Source organism: Monodon monoceros, unplaced genomic scaffold (genome assembly GCF_005190385.1).
Source record: "Monodon monoceros isolate NGI ecotype Baffin Bay Population unplaced genomic scaffold, NGI_Narwhal_1 Super_Scaffold_21, whole genome shotgun sequence".
Taxonomy (NCBI): Eukaryota; Metazoa; Chordata; class Mammalia; order Artiodactyla; family Monodontidae; genus Monodon; species Monodon monoceros.
In genome coordinates this window covers 108,988,677-109,012,756 of record NW_021703778.1, presented here as the reverse complement: position 1 = coordinate 109,012,756, position 24,080 = coordinate 108,988,677, and the positions used below count along the sequence as shown (strand labels likewise).

General features: G+C 38.3%; 1 protein-coding gene across 4 annotated transcripts in view; it reads right to left on the bottom strand.

Annotated features, from left to right (window-relative positions):
* Nucleotides 1-10,801: 10,801 nt before the first annotated feature.
* AKAP6 (A-kinase anchoring protein 6) overlaps nt 10,802-24,080 on the bottom strand; it is a 598,070-nt gene continuing 584,791 nt past the window's right edge. For 3 of the 4 annotated variants that reach the window (XM_029238344.1, XM_029238345.1, XM_029238346.1), the window contains 2 exons: nt 19,040-22,461; nt 12,722-14,011 (listed from right to left, as the gene is read on the bottom strand). In XM_029238344.1, the coding sequence (XP_029094177.1) occupies nt 19,081-22,461 (3,381 nt within the window). In that variant the 3' untranslated portion in view covers nt 12,722-14,011; nt 19,040-19,080. Of the gene's footprint in view, nt 14,012-19,039; nt 22,462-24,080 lie in introns of all 4 variants that reach the window. The other variant, XM_029238347.1, reaches the window with a different exon arrangement.

Here is a 24,080-nt window from a genome sequence, read left to right as displayed (position 1 = left end):
TCAGTACCACCAAACCAGCTTTACAACAAATGCTAAAGGATCTTCTCTAAGCATGAAACACAAGAGAAGAAAAAGACCCAGAAAAACAAACCCAAAACAATTACGAAAATGGTAATAGGAACATACATATCAATAATCACCTTGAATGTGAATGGATTAAATCCTCCAACCAAAAGACACAGACTGGCTGAATGGATACAAAAACAAGACCCTTATATACACTGTCTACAGGAAGCCCACTTCAGACCTAGGGACACATACAGACTTAAAGTGAGGGGATGGAAAAAGATATTCCATGCAAATGGAATCACAAGGAAGCTGGAGTAGCAATACTCATATCAGATAAAATAGACTTCAGAGTAAAGACTGTTACAAAAGATAAGGAAGGACTCTACATAATGATCAATGGATCAATCCAAGAAGAAAACATAACAATTATAAATATTTGTGCACTCTACATAGGAGCACCTCAATACATAAGGCAACTGCTAACAGCCATAAAGGAGAAATTGACAGTAACACAATAATAGTGGGGGACTTTAACACCCTACTTATACCAACAGACAGATCATCCAGACAGAAAATAAATAAACACAATCTTTAAATGACACAATAGACCAGATAGACCTAATCGATATTTTTAGGATATTCCACCCGAAAGCAGAAGAATACACTTTCTTCTCAAGTGCACATGGAACGTTCTTCAGAATACATCACATCTTGGGTCTCAAATCAAGCCTTGTAAAATTTAAGAAAATTGAAATCTTTTCAAGCATCTTTTCCAACCAAAGCTCTATGAGATCAGAAATCAATCACAGGAAAAAAACTGTAAAAAAAGCAAATACATGGAGGCTAAAGACTGTGCTTCTAAATAACCAAGAGATCACTGAAGAAATCAAAGAAGAAATTTTTAAAAACTACCTAGAAACAAATGACAACAAAAACAAGATGATCCAAAACATATGGGATGCAGCAAAAGCAGTTCTAAGAGGGAAGTTTATAGCAATTCAAACTCACATCAAGAAGCAAGAAAAATCTCAAACAATCTAACCTTACACCTAAAGCAACTCGAAAAAGAACAAAACCCCAAAGTTAGTAGAAGGAAAGAAGTCGTAAAGATCAGAGCAGTAATAAATGAAATAGAAACAAAGAAAACAGTAGCAAAGATCAATGAAACTAAAAGCTGGTTCTGTGAGAAGATAAACAAAATCGATAAACCCTTAGCCAGATACATCAAGAAAAAAAGGGAGAGGACACAAATCACTAGAATTAGAAATGAAAAAGGAGAAATCACAACTGACACTGCAGAAACACAAAGGATCATAAGAGACTACTACAAACAACTATATGCCAATAAAATTGACAACCCAGAGGAAATGGACAAATTCTTGGAAAGGTACAACTTTCTAAGATTGAACCAGGAAGAATTAGAAAATATAAGCAGATGAATCACAGGTAATGAAATTGAAATTGTAATTTAAAATCTTCCAACAAACAAAAGTCCAGGACCAGAAGGCTTCACAGGTGAATTCTGTCAAACAATTAGAGAAGAGTTAACATCTATCATTCTCAAACTCTTCCAAAAAATTGCAGAGGGAGGAATACTCCCAAACTCATTCTATGAGGTCACCATCATCCTGATACCAAAACCAGTTAAAGGATATCACAAAGAAAGAAAATTACAGAACAATATCACTGATAAACATAGATGCAAAAATCCTCAACAAAATACTAGCAAGCAGAATCCAATGACACATTTAAAAGATCATACACCATGATCAACTGGTATTTATCCCAGGGATGTAAAGATTCTTCAATATATGCAAAACAATCAATGTGATACACTATATTAACAAATTAAAGAATAGAAACCATATGATCATCACAATAGATGCAGCAAAAGCTTTTGACAAAATTCAACACCCATTTATTATAAAAACTCTTAAGAAAGTGGGCACAGAGGGAACCTACTTCAACATAATAAAAGTCATATATGACAAACCCACAGCAATCATTCTCAGTGGTGAAAAACTGAAAGCATTTTCTAAAATCAGAAACAAGACAATGAGGTCCACCCTTGCCACTATTATTCAACATAGTATTGGAAGTCGTAGCCACGGCAATCAGAGAAGAAAAATAAATAAAAGGAAAACAAATTGGAAAAGAAGAAGTAAAACTGTCACTGTTTGCAGATGACATGGTCCTATACATAGAAAATCCTAAAGATGCCACCAGAAAGCTACTAGAACTAATCAATGCATTTGGTAAGGTTGCAGGATACAAAAATCTCTTTGCACAGAAATCTCTTGCATTCCTATACACTAACAACAAAAGATCAGAAAGAGAAATTAAGGAAACAATCCCATTTACCATCGCAACAAAAAGAATAAAATACCAAGGATTAAACCTACCTAAGGAGACAAAAGACCTGTACTCAGAAAACCGTAAAACACTGATGAAAGAAATCAAAGGTGACAGATGGAGAGATATACCATGCTCCTGGATTAGAAGAATCAATATTATGAAAATGACTATACTACCCAAAGCAATCTACAGGTTCAATACAATCCCTATCAAACTACCAATGGCATTTTTCACAGAACTAGAACAAGAAATTTTACAATTTGTATGGAAACACAAAAGACCCCGAATAGCCAAAGCAATCTTGAGAAAGAAAAATGGAGCTGGAAGAATCAGACTCCCTGACTTCAGACTATACTAGAAAGCTACAGTAATCAAGACAGTATGGTACTGGCACAAAAACAGAAATATAGATCAACAGAACAGGATAGAAAGCCCAGAGATAAACCCATGCACATATGGTCACCTTATCTTTGACAAAGGAGGCAAGAATATACAATGGAGAAAAGACAGCCTCTTCAATAAGTGGTGCTGGGAAAACTGGATGGCTACATGTAAAAGAATGAAATTAGAACACTCCCTAACACCATACACAGAAGTAAACTCAAAATGGATTAAAGACCTAAATGTAAGGCCAGACACTATCAAACTCTTAGAGGAAAACATAGGCAGAACACTCTATGACATAAGTCACAGCAAATCCTTTCTGACCCACCTCCTAGAGGAATGGAAATAAAAACAATAAACAAATGGGACCTAATGAAACTTAAAATCTTTGGCACAGTAAAGGAAACCATAAACAAGATGAAAAGACAACTCTCAGAATGGGAGAAAATATTTGCAAATGAAGCAACTGACAAAGGATTAATCTCCAAAACATACAAGCAACTCATGCAGCTCAATATCAAAAAATACAAACAAAAATGCATGGAAGACCTAAATAGACATTTCTCCAAAGAAGACATACAAGATGACCAACAAATACATGAAAGGATACTCAACATCACTAATCATTAGAAAAATGCAAATCAAAACCACAGTGAGGTATCACCTCCCACCAGTTAGAATGGCCAAAATCAAAAAATCTAGAAACAATAAATGCTGGAGAGGGTGTGTAGAAAAGGGAACCCTCCTGCACTATGGTGGGAATGTAAATTGATACAACCACTATGAAGAACAGTATGGAGGTTCCTTAAAAAATGAAAAATAGAATTACCATATGATCTAGCAATCCCACTACTGGGCATATACCCAGAGAAAACCATAATTCAAAAAGAGTCATGTACCGCAATGTTCATTGCAGCACTATTTACAATAGCTAGGACATGGAAGCAACCCAAGTGTCCATCGACAGATGAATAGATAAAGAAGATATGGCACATATATACAATGGAATATTACTCAACCATAAAAAGAAATGAAATTGAGTTATTTGTAGTGAGGTGGATGGACCTAGAGTCTGTCATACAGAGTCAAGTAAGTCAGAAGGAGAAAAACAAATACCGTATGCTAACGCATATATATAGAATCTGAAAGAGCGGAACTGATGAACCTAGTGGCAGGATAGGAATAAAGATGCAGACGTAGAGAACGGACTTGAGGACTCAGTGGGGGAAGGGGAAAGTGGGATGAAGTGAGAGAATAGCATTGACATATATACACCACCAAATGTAAAATGGATGGCTAGTGGGAAGCTGCTGCATAGCACAGGGAGATCAATTCGATGCTTTGTGATGACCTGGAGGGATGGGATAGGGAGGGTGGGAGGGAGGCTCAAGATAGAGGGGATATGGGGATATATGTATACATATAGCTGATTCACTTTGTTGTACAGCAGAAACTAACAGAATATTGTAAAGCGATTATACTCCAATAAACATGTGGGGGGAAAATGTGTATAGTTAGGTGTGTTGCCAGTGTGAAACTCAGCAAATATGATCCAGGAATTCTGCCATCTTAGAAAATATCTTTTGAAGATAATGAGAAATTTTGAGATAAATTTTTTACAAATTGAGACCTCAGTATTTACTCTTAAAACTATTACCTTTAGGGGCAAAAAGACCTAAGTGAAGAAAAATCAGATAAAAAGCCCACATTTTCATTTCATTAAATTAAAATTTAATTTATACTTATACTTTGAAATTTCTCTCTCCATCACCTCTTTCAGATATGAAACAAAATACATGAAAGGGAAATTGCATATTTTAAGTATTCTCAAGCAAAAATGTACGTTCCTACTAGAACATTAATCTCATCCTTCATAATTAACTATTGCATTTTTCTTTCATCAGGCTCTGACCTTTAAGGTGTTCCTGTTGTGTGTGTTTTTAATGCCTAACTTTTCCAGAAAATGTACAGAGGTCATAATGAGGCATAATTATATACAGTATATAATTTTCTTTTGCCTTTTTCAAGTGCTAATTTAGCTATCATTTCTTCATATCGAATTTTTGTAAGAAATACTTTTAAAAATGAAAAGTCCTTTCTTCAGTTTTGGCATGAGTTATATGTTCAATATATAATATAGACAGGAAATTTAGTAATATACATATGGATGTTAAGTAAACTCTGTAAAATAAATCCTTATTTATCTAGATGGGAAGTGAGTTTCTGAAACAGCTTTTTTCCTCCACACACACTCTGCTTTTATGAAAAGGAAACAAGTAATAACTAGCCTGCTGTATGGTCAGGACACCCAAGGTGGCCATTCTCTTTGCTCTCTGTACATCCCCTGCTCGACCAGTCACTGCCTCACCTATACCTTACTCACCTGACTGACCTTCCTTCTCAATCGTAGAGCCTAATCAGGAAATGCCTGTGTACTTGCCCTTGGCCCCAGCTAGCAATTATTCTAATTTTTAGATCAGGACTATCTCCACTACGTTGGTTTATCAAAGGGGCTGTGAGGGGTGCGCCCCTCTGGGGTTTCCCTGGCAACCGATGGGCCAACTTGATGTCATTTCTCCCTATAACTGGTACTCTCCCTCTTCCCCTGGTAGTGAAGATTACTGCCATATCCTGCCCACCGCCTGCTGCACGCAGTGGGGTGTTGCTACAGGATTTTGCTTTAGATGTGTAAGCGCCCCCATCCATTAAACCATTTATGTCTCTGTCACTGACGCCGGGCTCTTCCCTTGGTCTTGAGGTTGGGCAAGTACAGGGCTTGCAGGTCTGCAGGGTACAGCCCCTCACCTACCTCTCCAGTCCTCAATTTCCTTATTGTAAAACAGGCATAAAATTAGCACAGTGCCTGGCACATAGTGGGCACTCAAGTAATAATGATTTATTTGGTTATTATTTAGATTGATTTAAAAAATAATATCCAGAGTGTGTTTACTGACTTAGTCTGATTTCCTATAATTTACACATTTACCATACTGGACAATAATTGGTAATCATTATGCTGCTGAATCATCAAAGGTTACATTTTTTTAAAAAAATGGTTAAGTTGCCAGGAAGTCATACGTAACTTAAAAAATCAGACCCTTAAGTTAAGAAGAAGAATATTCTGATGTTCAATCATTCTGAACCAATCAGAATCTGTAATCTTTTATTTTTTAAATATAGCAATTAAATATTTCATTCACGTTGAACAATGCCACTTAGCCTTTAAATAATTAGTAATTTTACATTCTGTAAAATATTTTTCCATATAGTTTGTATCATTAGTATATTATAAGAGAATAATCCTAAACTTAGAACACTGAGCAAAGTACTAGAAGAGGGGCAAATGGCATACATGTTAAAAAGGACCTGTTTCTGAAAAGTTAAGGAGCTTGTATTTTACAAAAGCTTGCTGTATCACCAGTCATTTGAGATTGGCAAGGATGAGAGAACCTATATGAAGACTGATTTGATTTTCACACCATTTTAAGGACAAGATAAAATTCAGCAACTTGGATTTCTATATAAAAAGACACTTTAAAATAAATGAAACATACTTGCAAGCAAGCAAACATGCACACACAGAGGGAATTATTTGTTTTGAATTGCCGACAGTGAAAGTAACTTGATCAACTAATAGAACCAGACTAATTCTATAAACCTTAGAGTATTTTTTTATAAACCAGTGGTTAGGGAATATAGGGATTTAAAGAGGATCTTATGCATTTTTATGTTCCTAATGCATTATGTTCCTAAACCTAATGTTCCTAATCATTTTAGTCCTTGGATAAATTTTGCGGAATAATATTTGTTTTATGCCAGTAATGGCCCATTTTTTTATAGGGAGGTGGGATTTTTTTTTTAATGGAAGGTTAAGTGCAAGGACAAATAAATGTTTTAATAACTTTAGTATGGTTGTTATTAAATCATGTAATTAATTAGTAATACTTTTTATTAAATTAATAAAATCCATTATTATGTGTCTTGGTGGTGTGGAAAAAATACCAAATTTTACATCTGGTGATACTAGTCCAAATTTCCCACATAAAATAGGTCAAGAAGGAAAAAGAACAATGCCACAGTCTATAAAGTTGATGAACATGGCAGCTTATGTAGTAGAGACACAAAATGTTTTGTGAGCATCTGGAAAATCTTGATGTTCCATATCTTATGCCTCTGTAGTTAACAAGGAGTGAAGTTACTTAGGCTAAATCATCAAAATGAGCCATTTCACCAATGTAAGTTTGAGGCCAAGTTTTGTTGCATTTTACATCTACTTCTCTTAAATTCACATTTTTTGAAGAACGTACTCACCAGAAAGCACAAGTTCTTTGTGGCTGCGGAGCATCTGGGGCTGTACATCCACACACAGGGGCGTTGATTCTCTTGTTCTTTGGAAGTCCTTTCCCAGGTTTGGGGGCACTTCCTTTCAAGCAAGAGAGTGCAAGCCTCCGTATCAGTGGTTCGTAAACATGACGTCACAAGGGATTTGTAACCAATAACAAAGTACCAATATTTAGGAATCACTTTTTGTTTAAGTATGAATTAGATTGTCTTCAAAGAATTAGCTATACATAGACTAATGTCACCCCACTCAGCTGCATTAAGGTCCCCTTCATGAGTTGGGGAGAAGGGGGCACGGCCTTTCCTGACTGGAAGTTGCTAATCAATGCTTGGCAAAAGTTGGAAGTGTCTCACACGTGGGAACACCTTCCATGTTGTGTGTGTTGCAACAGAAGAAAGACTGAGAAAAGTTGCTTTGAAGTCGCATGCCCTGGCTTACTTCAAAACACAAGTACAAACAGTCCTCATGTTTTCTGCTTTGGTGAGGGCCCATTAGTCAAGGATCAGAATGGTCTCGAGGCATTGGCCAAAAGGCCTTGGCCAGAGAAACCTTAACATTGTGGGCCTGACTTGCATCTGTCACTTGTTATTTTACTCTGGAAATGCAAATACATGACAAGTCTCAAATTAAGAGGCTGTTGCTATATGCAAGGCAGTGGTTGCTTTTTAAGAAAGAGAAAGTGGCTAAAAGACCACTGTCTTTGAGTGTCCCCTCTCTAGGTAGATGGCAGTGGGAGATGGCAGTGCTGTCAAAAGTGAATTAAGAAAAAAAGTAAAGGGACTTCCCTGGTGGCGCAGTGGTTAAGAATCCACCTGCCAATGTAGGGGACACGGGTTCGAGCCCTGGTCCAGGAAGATCCCACATGCCGTGGAGCAACTAAACCCGTGTACCACAACTACCGAGCCTGCGCTCTAGAGCCCGTGAGCCACAACTACTGAGCCCACGTGCCACAACTACTGAAGCCCACGTGCCTAGAGCCTGTGCTCCACAACAAGAGAAGCCACTGCAATGAGAAGCCCGCGCAGCGCAAGGAAGAGTAGCCCTCGCTTGCCACAACTAGAGAAAGCCCGAGCGCAGCAATGAAGACCCCATGCACCCAAAAATAAATAAATAAATTTATAAAAAAATAAAAATAAAAAATGGATGTTCTTTAAAAAAAAAGGTAAAGAAAGACTGTTACCTTTGAACATCTATTCAATAAGAGTGTCATTACGTATGACCACAGCAGGGTGTGTGGTGAGTAATTATTTCCTTAGTAAATTCAGATTGTTATTTATGACCAGCCCCTAGGAAATGCAAGTGTATCTTAAACAGTCTTTGATCATGGTTTCACCTTTGTTTGGGTTGAAAAATAAATTTGAAAATCCTGACTCTGAAATGGATTGGTTTTAAATTTCTTTGGACTACTTTAGAAAAACATTCAGAAAAGGGATTCCAGTTTACTGGTGAATCGAAGTGAGTTTAGGTTGTGTCAATTTTCCTGATGGTTTTGATTGAACTTAATGACTTAGTCTGTAACTGAGTAACCCTTTAAATCAAACCCAGCCTGTAATAAGTGAACCAAATTTAAATCCTTAAACCAACTATGGATGTAGAACAATCTTTAAGTTTATGAAACAAAGCACACTTCATTTTACTAAGGACACATGAAATTGAAATCGAGAACTCAATAAAATCTAGAAAGCAAAAAATAACTATTGCAGGTGCTAATAACTTACATTGATTTTGCAAATGAAAATCTATCTACCTCTAAGAAAACGGTGTCAGAATTTAGGGTACTGTAGACCAGGGATGAGAAAACTTTTGCTGTAACGGGCCAAATAGTAAATATCTTAGGCTTTGCAGGCCATATGGTCTCCATCACAACTACTTAATTCTGCAATTATAGTGCAAAAGCAGCCATAGACAATATGTAAACAAATGTGTGTGGCTGTGTTCCAATAAAACTTTATTCATGGACACTAAAATTTGAATTTCATGTAATTTTCACATGTTATGAAACACTTTTGATTTTTTTCAACCATTTAAAAATTTTAAAACCATTCTTAGCTCATAGGCCAAACAAACAGGCAGTGGGCCAGATTTAGCTCACAAACTGTAGTTTGCTGACCCCTGTCTTAGCCTAATGAAGCATGAGCTGTAAGAGTAGGCAGGGAACTTCCAGACACATGAAGAATGTCAGTGGATCATTCGCCCTTCAATAAAGAGTAGCCATTGAACATAACATCACCTATGTACTCTCCTTGACAAAAAAGTTTACCCTGAGTTGAATGAGAAAACTGAACACATCCAGACTGTGGGTCATTCTATAAAACTGGACTGGGTTCTTCAGAAATGTCAGTTATGAACCACCAAAGAAAGAAAGAATAAAAGCACAGGGAAACTGTTCAAGATTAAAAAGATAGGAAAACTAAAAGCAATGTGTGACCTTTGCTTGGATCCTGGGTTAAAGCAAAAAAACAACTATAAAAGGACACTATTGGGGCGTTTGGAGAAATTCATTTGAGTATGTATTATCAGGTATTATTGTATCAATGTTAAGTTTCTTGGGTGTGAGAACGGTGTTGTGGACTTGTAGAATAATGCCCTGCTCTTAGGTGATACATGCCGCAGCATTTACAGATCTGCAATTTAATTTCAAATGGTTTGATCACACAAAAGTGTGTGTGTGTGTGTGTGTGTGTGTGTGTGTAGAGGTGAAACAAATGTGGTAAAATATTAGGATTAAATAAATCTGAGTGATGAGGATGCGAATATTACTGTACTAGTCATTCAACTTTTATAGGCCTGGAAATATTCAAAATAAAAATTGGACAAAGAATATATAGAAAAAAAGAGACAGCTGTAAATTTAGTTGGTTCAAGTTAGAAAAATTTGAAAGATAAGAATTATATGGTACTTGAAAAATTAAGTATTTGTTAAAATTCTAAAAATAATACCAATTCCATTTAGAAATTAAAACAATCTGACTTATAAGAAACAGCTGGATCATTTCAGTGTGTTCTGATATTTTCATCTAATTTGTTCCCAGGAAAATTACAGCACTGGTAAAACCTGAGTTGGGCTAATCAAACACAGCAAAGTTATTAAACTAAGCTTCTCAAAAGCCCTGAAATTAGATTGTTCTGTTGTTGCATAAAATGCATATTTATTCAGTGACCAGAAATCTGAAATATATTTTTTCTGCAATTAAAACTTACAAATACAAAAACCACTTCTAGTAGTCAAATCCAGGTAATTCTGCATATTGTTTGCTCACTAGATTTTTGAAAATGTAGGGAAACAACATAGGAAACAAAATAAATGAGTCCTCTTTTAATTTGGAGAAATTACCCTATTCAAGGACATGAAAGGTACTTTCACAAAAAAACTGTAAACCCTTTGTAGGCAGAAACCGTGTGTTAGTTGCCTTTGTATCTCTAACGCCAAACACATTGCCTCACACACGTAGCCAGTCAATGAATGAATGTTGTTGAATGACTGGATGAATAAATGGAGTGGGGGGACCCTGCTTTATATGGAAACAGGTTAGGTTCAGATTTGACGTAAGGAAAGGATTCAACATGACTCCGGCACTGGACTGGGCCACTGAAGGAAGTAATGAATTCTTATTTATTTACTTATTTATTTATTTATTGAAATTTACAATAATAGAATAAACATATATCTTGGATATATTTTGAGAGAAAACTTACCACTTAAATGTCCGGATATTTTTCTACATGTATGATGGGCAAGACAGTTCCTCAGTTTCAAGGATACTGCCTCTTAACATTCAGTCAGGTTTAAATGGATCTGAAAATCATGACAAATGAAGGGTGGTGGAGGGAACCGAAGAACAGAAATCACAGCAGCTGGGAGAGGATGACTAACTGGTCTCTCTCTTCAGGGTTGCCAGGAGAAAGGAGCAGAAATACTCTGAGTGGCTCATCAGGACAGAACTAGGACCACTGAGCAAAACTAAAGGCGAGGGGAAAGCAGAACTATGCAGATTTTAGCAACCTAAGAAATAACTTTCTAACAAAGAGACGCATCCAACGGCGGGGCAGCTTGCCTTGACAGACAATGAACCACTGTCACTGAAAGTGTGTAGGCAGAGTTGGTGCGACAGTTTTCAAGGCTGCCTGGTGGGGGGCAGGGGTGTCGTGCCTACCTAGAGTGAAGGAGTGAGGCTATTCCATCACTTCCAGCCTGAAAAAGCACTGTTCAATAAACCGGAAAGTCATGCTACAAATTTGGTGTCAATACTAAGCAGATAATTAAAAAACACATATTTTCAGTACCTCAAAGTCTTCAATGAGCACACAACAGGTAAACAGAACATCTCGGTCAGTTTGCTCTTCAAATGTTTTACCAATAGACTTAAACTTGGCATTGTTAATTACTACGCAAGGAAAATTTAGGTTGTCTCAGCATATAAAGTAATACCGTACCTCAACGGAGCTCCAGAATGCTCTTAGGTATTTCAGAGACTCCAGGATTTGTTCCTTCTCTATGGTCTGGCTGCTAACCCTGTGTACTCTGTGATAATCTCGAGCCTAGCTTATTTTCTACAGCTGCCCCCTAACGAGGCATTTACCTCTAATCTCTTTCCCCTGTGTTGAATACTGCAGCTAGATGTCTGCCTAAAACCCCTTTTGAACAAATTGCTACCCATTAAAAAGCCTAGAATGATTCATCAATTTAGAAATATGTATGGAAAAGATTAGAAGAGGCATAACAATACAAATAGTTATTAAGTGGCAGAACTATAGGCTATTATTTTTTAAATGTTCTTGGTGTGGTACTAATAAAGTTCTAATAATAAGTAAAATCAGGTGCAAAACAAAGACGATACAAAGTTTCCTTACTACTTAGCATATTACATACAAAAGCTCCAACCTAACATTTTAAAAGACCTTTCATTAAGTCTCACAATTTACTGTTTCTCCTACTATCCCTGCAATAAAGCTGCACTATTTTCTACTGTCAAACTTCCGGCTCTCTTTTAACCCTTTTTTTCCTCCTTGTCCTTCATCGCTGTTTCTGTCTTTGTGCCTCTTTCACTGCTTTCTTCTCTTCCTCATGTACAGGACAACTACTGAATCTCACTGTGTGTTCACCTCGTCCATAATGTAGGTAAGCCTCCTGAGGGCAGGGCTTTTGTTTGTTCATCATTGCATCCCCTGCACCTAGAACAATGCCTTGCAGGTAAAAGATGTTAATGAATTATCAGTTGAATGAATGATTGTCATTACTGTGACTCTCTGAATCTACATTGTTTCTTTTTGAAATTTGATATAAACTGATCATATATTGTATGGTTTTATATTGCATTTCATCATTTTTCTAATTGTTTATAAGTGTTTTAGTGTAGGTTTCTCAAAATGAATAGATAAATGTCATCCATATTACCTAATTCAATACTTCAATTCAGCAAATGTTTATTCAGTACCTACTATGTGTCAGGCACTTTAGTAGGTATTAGGATATAAATTCAAAACTACATTTAACAAGAGCAATAAAGACTAAATGGAATATTTCTTAGCTAATTTCTTTTACACAAAATAAATACACCTGAAATTTATAGTCTAAATCAAAAAATAATCAACTTTTTTATACTTCTCTATCATCTTTCCATCAAACCCATTCAAAATAATTATATAAAATAAATACAAGATATGCTAGGTATCCTGAAACCCAACACTAAACCATTAATGATAAGTAGAAATAAAATATCTAGGATAAATTTTTATTGGTTTAGGGGAACCAGCATTTAATCATTTGCGTTCCAAGATCTTTATAGTTACCAGAAAGATTTTGGAAATTGTGACAGCCTCATGTGTAGTTTAAGTAATTTTAAGTCTCTTATACAATATGGATATTTTGGAAGCTGCTACATGTCACATTTTTCCAGAACCAGATGCAATAATTTGGTAAAGAACACAGGTAGAAGAGATCACTAATTTTCCTTTTCCCCCAATAAACTATGTTTATTATGCCAATTTTAATTACCATGCAATCTAATGGATTTAAGGCTTATATTTTCCACATCACTAGACATCACAAAAATGAAAGCATTTTATACTGTCATTATACATCAGTGTTTGTACTTGGTTATACATATATACAGAAATTATTCACACATCTTAACCTTGCTATTTCCTCCTTTCAAACCAACATAATTTTACCGTGAAAGCAGCTTTTTAATAAATGGTATACGAAATACAGCAAGGCACACTTTTTTAAAAAACTTTTTTCTCATTGCCACCTCAAGAAGCATAAAAAACAAAAATGTTGTACATAATTTAATAGTAGAATGTCACCAGTTTATAATATACAACACCATATAGTTGTTTCCTGAAGTGCTGCATAGATTATTATTTTTAAAAGGAAATAAATAAAATGGCGCTTTTAAAAGTTGCTTAATTTTGAAAGAAGGGCCAGTGTTTCTTCCCTATGCTGCAATCAAATCAAATGTTGGCCTTTTACGTAAACCTCTTTCCATGAACAAAGGCATCATACCATAAAAAAATCCAGACTGAAATGTGAAATTGGTCAAGTACCAGCGCGGGGGGGGGGGGGGTCATTCCAGACAGGTGAATTTAATGGACCATCAATTTGGTGAACTCCAGAATTTTAGAGAGTAGATGGGGAGGGGAGAAGGCAAACTGAAAAGTCTCTCTGGAGAGGTGGGGCCGGTAGAGGTAGCTTGGGACAGGAATCCATGGGAGAACAAGCAGCTTTGCTGAACTTCAAAGACAACCACCTAAAGAGAACCAGTGCACACATCCAGATCACAAGGCTCATGTGGACAACCGCATTCGGAAGAAAGATTCATCTTGGGAGAGGTCAATGTAACAAATGGCAGTGACACGATGGAACCAGAGACCAGCCCAGGGCGGAAATATGAGGCCACCCCTGAGTTGCAGCCAGGCTTACCTACAAGAAACACAAAAGTGACAAGAAAAGATTTCAGAAGTGTCTGTTTCATTTGCAAAACTGAGCCCCTTTGAAGAACAATGAAGGCTGCCATTTAGAACTACTTGCTAATGTTCTGAAATAAAAGGATACATAAAATATAGTGATTTTAAAAGCCCAAATGTTTCAGAATCAATGTGAAAAATATATATATATTTTAAAAAGACATAGTTTTAAAGAAAAGAAAAATCATCAAGTTTGATCTTTTCTCTGGATCTCACCTATTCTTTTGCTTGTGAACTCAGTTTTGAACACTCAAGAAGCCTCAAATCAATATGAATATGTGAGGCTGCCAATGCCAAGTGATGCAGAAAAGTATCAACAGTGATTCACAAACTGGGAGCCTTGACCCTCGGGTTTAACCTTTCCTTCAATCACTATATGTGTGACAGTGGAACTGAACAATTCCATTATTTTATAATGCGGAAATATTCATAACTGTGATAATCCCAAATGCTTCAGTCTCTTGCCTATAAAAGGATTCAACTGGGGCTTCTAGCTCAAATAGGAATGCATTTCATTTAAAGCACAGACAGCATTGTGCAAATGAGAATGATTCAATTATTTCTGTACATCTGATGGCTCAGATACAAATTTGTTACAAACTCAATTGGTTCTTCATATTTCTGAGTAGCTAAAAGCAACCTGTCGAGTGTGAGGAACAATTAAATTCCAGGTTTAGGCAATGCAGGGTACAATTACATTAGGTCCTCTGACCAGCTCTCAAACATAGCAAGGCTTTTGCTTGTATGGGTTTAAACTGAGTTCTGAAGTCTGATGTCTGATGTCAGGTTGCTTTACTGTCCTTCTAGAAGTAAATGTTCTCATTCTTTCTGTCTTGCTCTCTCTTTCTCTATAATCTTGCAACCCGTTTAAAAGCCAGAAAAACTTGAGCAAATGTGGTTTGGCTGGAGCCACAGGATGTTGGGGAGAGAAGGCAAATTATCAAAAACAGGGAGACAGACAGGAACAGATGGGACGAAATTTGGTACAGTAAAATAACGCAGTAACTCAAGAAAGCATGGTGCATTGTTCAAATGCTGAGGACACGACTCATTTGAAATCTGGCCACTGAGTAGGAAATCCTTAGGTGAGGCAAATACGGTCTCACTAAATGATGGTATTTAAATTCCTCTGCATAATCAAGACTTTCAACTTGGCCCACGTGGACAAGGGGCAGGACAAACTGGTTGAGACAAAGATCTGGGCTGTGAGTGTGTGTGTGTGTGTGTGCACGCGTGTGTGCCCATGTGTGTGTGTGCCCACGTGTGTGTGTGCCCGTGTGTGTGTGTGTGTGTGTGTGTGTGAGAGAGAGAGAGATGCGTGATGCCCAATAAAATCTTTGTTATTTGGCATGGCAGGGCTCATTATTCAGAAGTGCTAGATAATTAGAAAACACTTCACATCCACCAAGACCTTGATTTATTAAAGTGATTTTAAAGGTAAATATGCTAAGATTACACCTATGTTGTTTAGTGAAAAATTAATACTCTTTCACCAAGAGTAGTTTCTTAAACTTGCTTGGTCAGCTTTGGGTCACGTTAAACACTTAATGTCAATCCAACTAATAGAATAAGAATGTGTTGTGTACATGAGAAACGTTTGCTTTTACAGCTTTCCCAGTTTGTAAAAACTGAGCGGCAGCACTTTTCACTGTGTATGTGTATACTTGAGCATGTACGAATACAAGTGATTGCCTAAAATCTAAAATCTATAGGCCAACTCTTTGCAGACCAATAAAGTAGGAAAGGCAATAGAGCTAAGAAGTTCTGAAGGAAATAGATACATCCTAAGTAAATACAGTACCCCCACACACTAAAACAAGCCCGAAGAGCAGAGCAAACCGCAAGGAAAAACAGCGTGTACACTGGCTGAACGTGGTGAGTTCAATTTTTGTACCGCAGGATTCATCCAGCCTGAAGTTTACGGTTAAATCATTCACCAAAGCTCAGAGGCTTACGATGAGGATTATGAAGAAATAACTATCAGAATACAGCAAAAAGATGAGTGCAAAGTATACCTCTCAGGCAGGTCCTAGGAGGCTCCCCAGAAAAACATTATATGCTTCCCCAAAATCAGGCAGAAATATCTGGATGTATCCAGTTACCTTTCCTTTGATGTGATTTGCTGTAACTGACCTCTCTATTTTTGTAGAAACATGACACATATATGAAAATAGTGAAAAGCACAGCAGTGTACCCGGAAATCAGTGCAAATGCATACTGTGTTAGATCGTGTTGAAATTTCTCAGTTTCAGTGGGTTTTTAATTAGAACACAGTAAATGAAAAACGTGTTCCAAAAATTTTGAAAAAAAAAGTTTGTTACTGTTGCAGACTGTAACTGCTGTTCTAAGTTATAGCTCTTCTAGAAGGCATTACAATAATTTCATCATCTGAGAACTTATTTCTGGGGAAAAAAAGCAAACTGAATTCGGTGAACGTTATTTTCCTGATAAAAAGAGCACCCCAACTGATGGTTTTCAAATGGCTTAAAAAAGTAGAGCTTTTTCTTATAGGAAGAACAATGACAACAGTCAAGCTTTTATAGACATGAAACCTCTTATTTACCAAATAATTTTACTATGTATTCCTGACATTTAACACAGAAGGCATGTCAGCATTTTGAGATAAAATAACTTGTCCTGGTTGGTAGTATTTTAACAATAGGTAAATATTTACACCAGGTGCCCAGTGTTAATGACTGGTGAAAAGTTTAGGCATCCAGATGTTTCTCTACATGATACTGGAAAAACTGAATAGGCCCAGTAAGTATGGCTACCTAAATGGCCTTAGGCTGATAACAAGTCACTGGGGGGCGATGTGAGTTCTGCAGAAGTAAAATCAGGCTGCTTCTCCTATTGCCTGAGATCAGCCAGGCATTGAACCACAGGGTCCCACAAAATATTGCTAAATGGAAAGTGGGCTGGCTTATAGTTTTACACTGTGCATGCCTGTAAAATGTGAGGATTACACAGATCCATCAGCATATTCCCATCCCTGAGTCTAAAGATGGAGCTGTGAGTCATTACATTTCATTCCAATTCTATATCTGTGTAGGGGAGAGAAGAAATCCCCGGAGCATCTAAAAGGGAGGAGTGCACCCCATAGGCTTCTCCAGTGCCAGAGCTTCTTGAGACCAGATCTCAGCATGACTGGTGACTTGAGGGTCACAGTCACATGATGTCGTGCTCAGAGTGGTGTTGCTTTCAAGCCTTGATCCCCTTTCAGAAAACAGAAATCAGCCAGGCTCTACCGGCCCTTTTGCGGAGGTTAGCAGAGCCGGTGGTACAATTGGTTCTAATAGAACTTTGTTTTGAAGCAGCTTATGGAATCGCAGTTGTTCTTCCTTAATGGTCAGTTTTACAGCATACTGATAGAGAATGTGGTTATAGGGTGGACATGTTTCACAGAAAATACATTTCTCTCTCTCCTACTTTTGTTCTCCCTTGCAACCAATTGTAAATAGAGTCTGAAACACAGAAGATTAGTTGAGCTATATTAGTAAGTAGGATGCTTTTCTTCAATTTTGCATACTGAGTTTATTTTTAGGGTATATATATGGTATAGATTCCCCCCCTCACTCCCCATTTCTAGCAGCTCTACACAGAATCACACATTTTAATGAGCTGAGGGCACAGGTGTTACAGGAAAAAAAGTAATGATGTTTGCCATTCATCTTTCAAATTAAATAATGTGTTTTTAAATAGTAACTTTTTTCATAATACATTATGGGAACAACATTTATCTGTCACATTTTAAAAGATGTATTTGTAATAAATGTAAATTACTTTTAGAAAATCAGTAATTAGGCTCATCAAAAAATAAACAATCTGCCACAAAAAAGATAATCTTTAGCATAGTTAAGTGTAATAACTGTTATTTGAATAAGTTAACAAATTAGGGTAGATTGCTTCTGTAATTCATTTCCTATAGCACGAGTTTAGGTTACTGCATTAAGCTTCTGGAGTACGGGTGGAGACGGCATTCAGCACCTCACACTTCGGTGAAATACAACTCTCACATTCAAAAACTGAAATCTTCTTCTTTAAACTTGATTGAGAAAGTATATTCATCATTGGGGCTTAGAAACGGGAAATAACAGAATTTTTGTGTCACTTTTAGAGCTGTATCATCATATCAGAATTATCAATCAATAGCTGTCTTCTTAAACATGAAGAGTAGAATGACTTTCTCAAAAAAATTGGATGGAAATCAGCCTGTCACCTTCAGGCAAAATTCAAAAATTCTGTTCTTATCAAAACACCATTAACTTGTCACGTATTCTCTCCGCATTTGCTTTCTGAGCCTGTTCTCAGTCTCTGTGTGGATAAATAAAAGCCTCTTCTTTAACATCAGCTTTCCCCTCCTATTTGAATCCTCAGACTTGGTCCTGATTAGGAGCTGTGACAGCACAGCCTTCCACCGGGGAAGCAAATGTGATGATAGTTACGTTAGACAGAAGCGTAAAAGGAAGGCTCAGATCAGGAGATGCAGCCTTTAACCAAATCGTTGTTCATCTCCAGGCACTGAAGGAAGCGGGCATCTCTGTGCACAGAAGCTGAAGCGGGGAGCACTGTCACTGTGCATGCATTCTGATCAGAGGGTATAATTGCAATTTTCAGAACCTTTTTTCCTCCCTTAATGGAAGAATTTGAGGCCCTACATTATTTGACTACCTCCTCAAATTTTTTATTCTTCTTGCCATAACGATGTAATAAAGGTAATGTTGCTAAAAATGTCAATTGTGACTGTTTTCTCCCCCTTTTGCTTCATAGTTACTTGCATTGTTGGGAGTATTTCTTTCATCTAAATGTCTTATTCAGGTAAATATCTGCCATGAACAGCTATCCTGACTAGTCTTTTCTCCTATCATAGCTTTGTTGACTAAAATTCACATTTTAAGTATGTATATATTAAATATATGTTAAAATATATCATATATATATATATATATATATATATATATAAAAACATGAGGACTATACGCACCTTTCAATGAGATGATTTTCATGCTTGGAGAGGGTTACATTCTACCTATGCATATTTCTATGTCGTTCTTCATGAAGGTTCAGAAGATTTTCTTCACAGGTTAAAGTTTTGGGGTTGGGATGCAATGCAGCCGTGTCTTTTGGCTGCTTTGCCTTCGAGGAGAATCCAGGAACTCTAGACTGGGCTGAAGAAGCATCATGTTCTTCTGGCCTTCCAGACTCACCTGAGTTTTCTGAACTCTCCTTTTCACCGCTCAGCCTTGAAGGAGTAGTTAACTCTGAGCTTTCTCCATAGACATTAGAAGCTTGGGGTAAACCATCCACTTCCTTTCCTACATCACCTCTTTTTGGAGGGGGAGGACCTGAAAGAGCCATCATGTCTGCATCATCGACGAGGAGAGAAGTATCACTGAACTTGGAAGAGCCTGCTGCTGCTTGCAGTGGCACTGGAGCTTCACTGGGAACTGCAGGTTCATTTGGAAGAGCGCTGGAGAAACAGGACTGGTATTCAGCAGGGTCCTCCTCAACACAGGCCTCGAAGAAGCATTCGGTGTCTTCCTTGTCTTCTGAGCCAGAGTCAGTCATGTCCGGTGGCAGTGGAGTGTTGCTCTTCTCTTCTATGTAATTGGTGACCTCCCCGCAATCACTGTCATGAGATGAGAGAGATAAGTATGAATAGAAGTCCCCCTTTCTCAGCTGGATGGGCCGGTGAGAATGTTCCAACACCTTCTCCTTGATTTGAGTTAATGAAGTAGGAGCAGCTGCCTCATTTTCAGGTTGAGATTTACATTTTAGGGCTGTTGAAGCCATGTCAATGATTTCCTTAACAAAGTCGTGTACTGAACAATCTTCGGCATCTTTTTGATGGAAAACATCTGGGTCACAGTTGCAACAGGAAACGTTGTCACTGATAGAAACGGTTTCCTCTGTTTCGCTTTGTTCAAGTGCTAGGCAGCAACGAGCAGATTTTCCAGCCATATTTGGTGCATCATTAGATGAAGATTTCAGTACCTCAGAGTCCTGTCTATTGATAACACTGGTTTCTGAAGGCAGTTCTGGACAAGACTTCTCAGCGGGAGTAGAAGCAGCACTTTGATTTTCAAAATGGTGGTGATTTTGACATCTCTTTGGAACATGTCTAACCATCTGGGGAACAAATTCCTTTCCAGCAATATCTGAATCATCTGAGCTATCCATAAATGCTCTGCACTTACACAGCTCACTCTCTGAAATCCTTTTCCCGGCTGAACCGAGATTTTCTGATTCCTTTGAAATCTCATTCAGTTTGTCCTTCTGCTTTTCTGGAATACTTTCAATATTGCCATTTTCCATGTCTGCCACATATGGATCTTTATTAACTTCGAAAATATTTTTCTTATTTTCACCCTTTGTCCCTAACTCACAGGTGTGGGGTAAATTCTTACTATTTCCATTATTTTCGGAGAGATGTTTTATGGAGCCATTTAGAAGGGCCTCAATGTTCAGGGTGTCAGAGGAATTGTTCATCTCACTACTACTTACATCCTTACTGCCCTTTATTTCATCACTGAGATTACACCTTCTCTTATCTCTTGTCAAGGAAAACTTCGGTCTAATCCAGGTCTGCAGCTCATTCTTTATATAGTCCAGCCCTGACATCAAGTTGCACTCTTCATAAATTTCATCATCTGTTGCAATACTGGAGTCGTCATCCTCATCTTTGATGCACAGTTCTTCTTCTGTCAAGGTGAGCGTCGAGCTGGAGAGGAGGTCACTGTCATCTTCATCATCAGTGCAGGCAGAGGTGCAAGAGACATTCACGATCATGCTGACATTGACATCACTTTCATCGGCCACTGAACGAGGCAGGCGCTTCCTGAATGATGCATTTGATTCCGGGATCTTGTTCTTGTGTAACACAATATCCTCTGAGCAAAGAGAGAGCTCATCACTGCTGCTAAGTTCTGTAAGAGATGCTGGCGAGTCTTCATTGATAGAAGATGCTATGTCCAATGACAGTTGGCCAGGAAAAGACATCTTTTGGGAACAGCTTTGAAGAGTGATATCGGAAACACTTCGCTTTATCTTTTGCTCCGAAGGGCTCTGGATATTCTCCAAACGATTCAGGAGATCTAATGTTCTTTTACTCAGTTCACCAGCTGAGCCACTGCTCACGCTTATGTCCCCAGAGCTGTGACAGCTAAAAAGATCTTCATTGCTTTTATAGGATGTCAACCAACTTTCTAAAGAAGTGCTTCGCTGGAGGCTGTCACTGCCATTTTTAAAGATGCCCAATGCGAATAAATCACCCCCTGGAGAAAGAGACTCAATAGAGGAACTATGAGATAAAAGGGAGAGCTGTTTGGCATTCTGCATGCCACTGAAGGTCTTCTCTACATCACCACTTTTATATGAATTGCGATCCATTTCATGAGATGCACTTGCCAAAATCCTTTCATGGGGAGGTGCATCTGGTTGTAACTCTGTAGCCTGATGTTTAGATTTGCAGGATTTTTTATCAAAATAAAAACCATGAAGCAGGGGATCCTCCACATGTGCTTTTTCACTTTGTGACTGTTTCATTATCATTGGTAATTTGAGTTTTGAGCCTTGGAGGTATGAGTAATCATAAAATGTAAACACATCATGTTTTCCTTGTAATTCTTCTCCCAAACAATCAGGGGTATGTTTGGTAACACTGTTTAAATCTCCAACTTTTCCATTTACACAACCGACTGGTGAAATGGATAACTGAGAGCTATTTGGAAGCTGAATTTGTTCCTCCTCATCTTTAAACTTTTGCTTTAACACGTTAACTGCATCTCCCATTTGTGGGTCCAGATGTTCAGTTTCAGGGTTACTTGGGGACCCATCCACCACATTGTGCAAGCACATTTCAGAGTTGGTAGTGGTTTCAGTGTCTCCTTCACTGACAATTCCACTCTCACTGCCTGAATTCTGACTCACGTCTCCTCCGTGGCATGGGCAGGGCTTCACCAAATTGGAACCCCCTAGAAGATCCGGCAAAGATTTGGCAGATGAAAATGAAGAGTCTTTACTGAGACTCTTAGTTAAAACACTAGACTGTGTCATGCTAGTGAAGGTCGGACTGTTTTTCAGGAATGGGATGTGGTTGTCTTCATAGAGCTCAACATTGTGGAGGCTGTATACTTGGTAAATGTGTGGACTGGACGGGGCAGTGATACTCGATGTACACTGAGATGCCCCGTGGTCACCTGCCTCTTCTTCATAACCAGGGTCCTCACTACCTGTCTCTTCAAGCTTTAAGGAAGGCAAGACAGGTTGGGATTCTTGATCAAGGTCATTCGATTCTTCATTCAAACTAATTAACTTGTTACTTATGTCAGTTTCATCCCATTCCAGGGCATCCTCACTTGTCCCATTTAGGTCCATCAAGCCAGGATCAATCACATTCAAAGTCTCCTGTGTAGGAGAAGCGAAAAAAAAAACAAGAATTAGAGAACACAAGCATGAAAATTTTATCCATTCAAAATCTCTTGGAAGAGTCAGGAAAGAAATTTGCCCCAAGCATGAATTTGAAAGATAGCATAATTATCAGCTCTACTCCTCTCTGGAATAACATCCAAAATTATTGAAAAATGCTTTTCCATCAATAGTAATTTCTCACTGAGGGCAGTAGCATAGATTAAAATGTAAGATTATTACAGTCAAATTGTAATATATGGAATTAGCCATTTCCCATTGATTCTTCTATCAATACATTTTTAACCTTGGATTGGGTGAAGATAAAACTGTCAGGTAAATAAAGGTAAAAAGGGTATAGCTTATGACATCTTTTAGGGAATATTCACTCTGATATTATCTCAGTTCTGGAGTTCATAATGGAGTACTATCTGCAGCCACATATGGTGAACCCCCTCCTGCTTCTATTCCTGGGTTCTCCACTTGAAGCAGCTTCTGCCTGGGAAAAGAGAATAGAGTTGTATCTACCTGTAGAGCCATTCACAGGCCAGAGGCTCTCACGTGTCTATCTTTTCCACTGTCTTCCCTTTCAGCATTCTTCTTCTTCAGAATTTGGCTCTGTTCCCAATCAGACCCAAGATGAGCAACCTCCGACTGGTTTCCATACCTACATCTTTCTGGACCTTGCGTCTCGGGCCCCAGTGCTGCAGGGCAGCTTCTTAATCACAGTTCTCTCAGTCCCTCTCTTCCCCAGTCCCTCTCTATGACAGAGATTCCACTTTGATCCTTGTTAACTTCTCTCACTATTGCCTCCTTATTTCTAACAGGCACTAACCTCCCGCTCCAGCCCACCTGCAGCCCTACAATAACAACTATCTGAGGACTTCCTGACTCCAAGGATGAAGGAGCCCAGATTCTCTTATGCTGCTCTCTGCCTGCACAGTTGGGACCTTGATCTTTCCTTGGACTTCTTGATTTTAACCCTGCTTGGTGGAGCCTGACACATTCTGGGACATAGAAGCTGAATGCGCTCCTGGACTCTGTATTCCTCCACCATCCTCACTTGCTGGCCAGCTGTCTGGATTCATGCTAGAGCCAAGAGAGGTGATACAGGTACTGCAGGCCCTGACAGGCTCACCTACAAACAGAAACTCAAACAGAACCCTGCGGTTCAGCTTATGCTTATGCAGGGTAACCAGGTGGACGAACAGGATTCTAGAACGATGCAGAGCGGCTGAAGTGCTGACCTGCTGCTAACCAGCTGCATGGCCTTGGGCAAGTTGCTTAACCTTTCCAAGCAGCAGTCTCCTCACGTCACTTTTTCAAGGGGGTGAGCATTATCTATCTTTGGAGATAATTCTGAGTACTAAATGGGCTAATGCTTGTGAAGGGCTGAGGAAGCAGTCAGTATAAAGCAGCTATAATTCTCAGTGCATATGGAGAATTGCTCTAGAGTGGCCTTAATTCATGAAGGGAGAACCCTTCTCATCATTCCTTTCAATTTGCTCTTAAAATCACAAGGGAGGGCTTCCCTCGTGGCTCAGTGGTTGAGAATCTGCCTGCCGGTGTGGGGAACACGGGTTTGAGCCCTGGTCCGGGAAGATCCCACATGCTGCAGA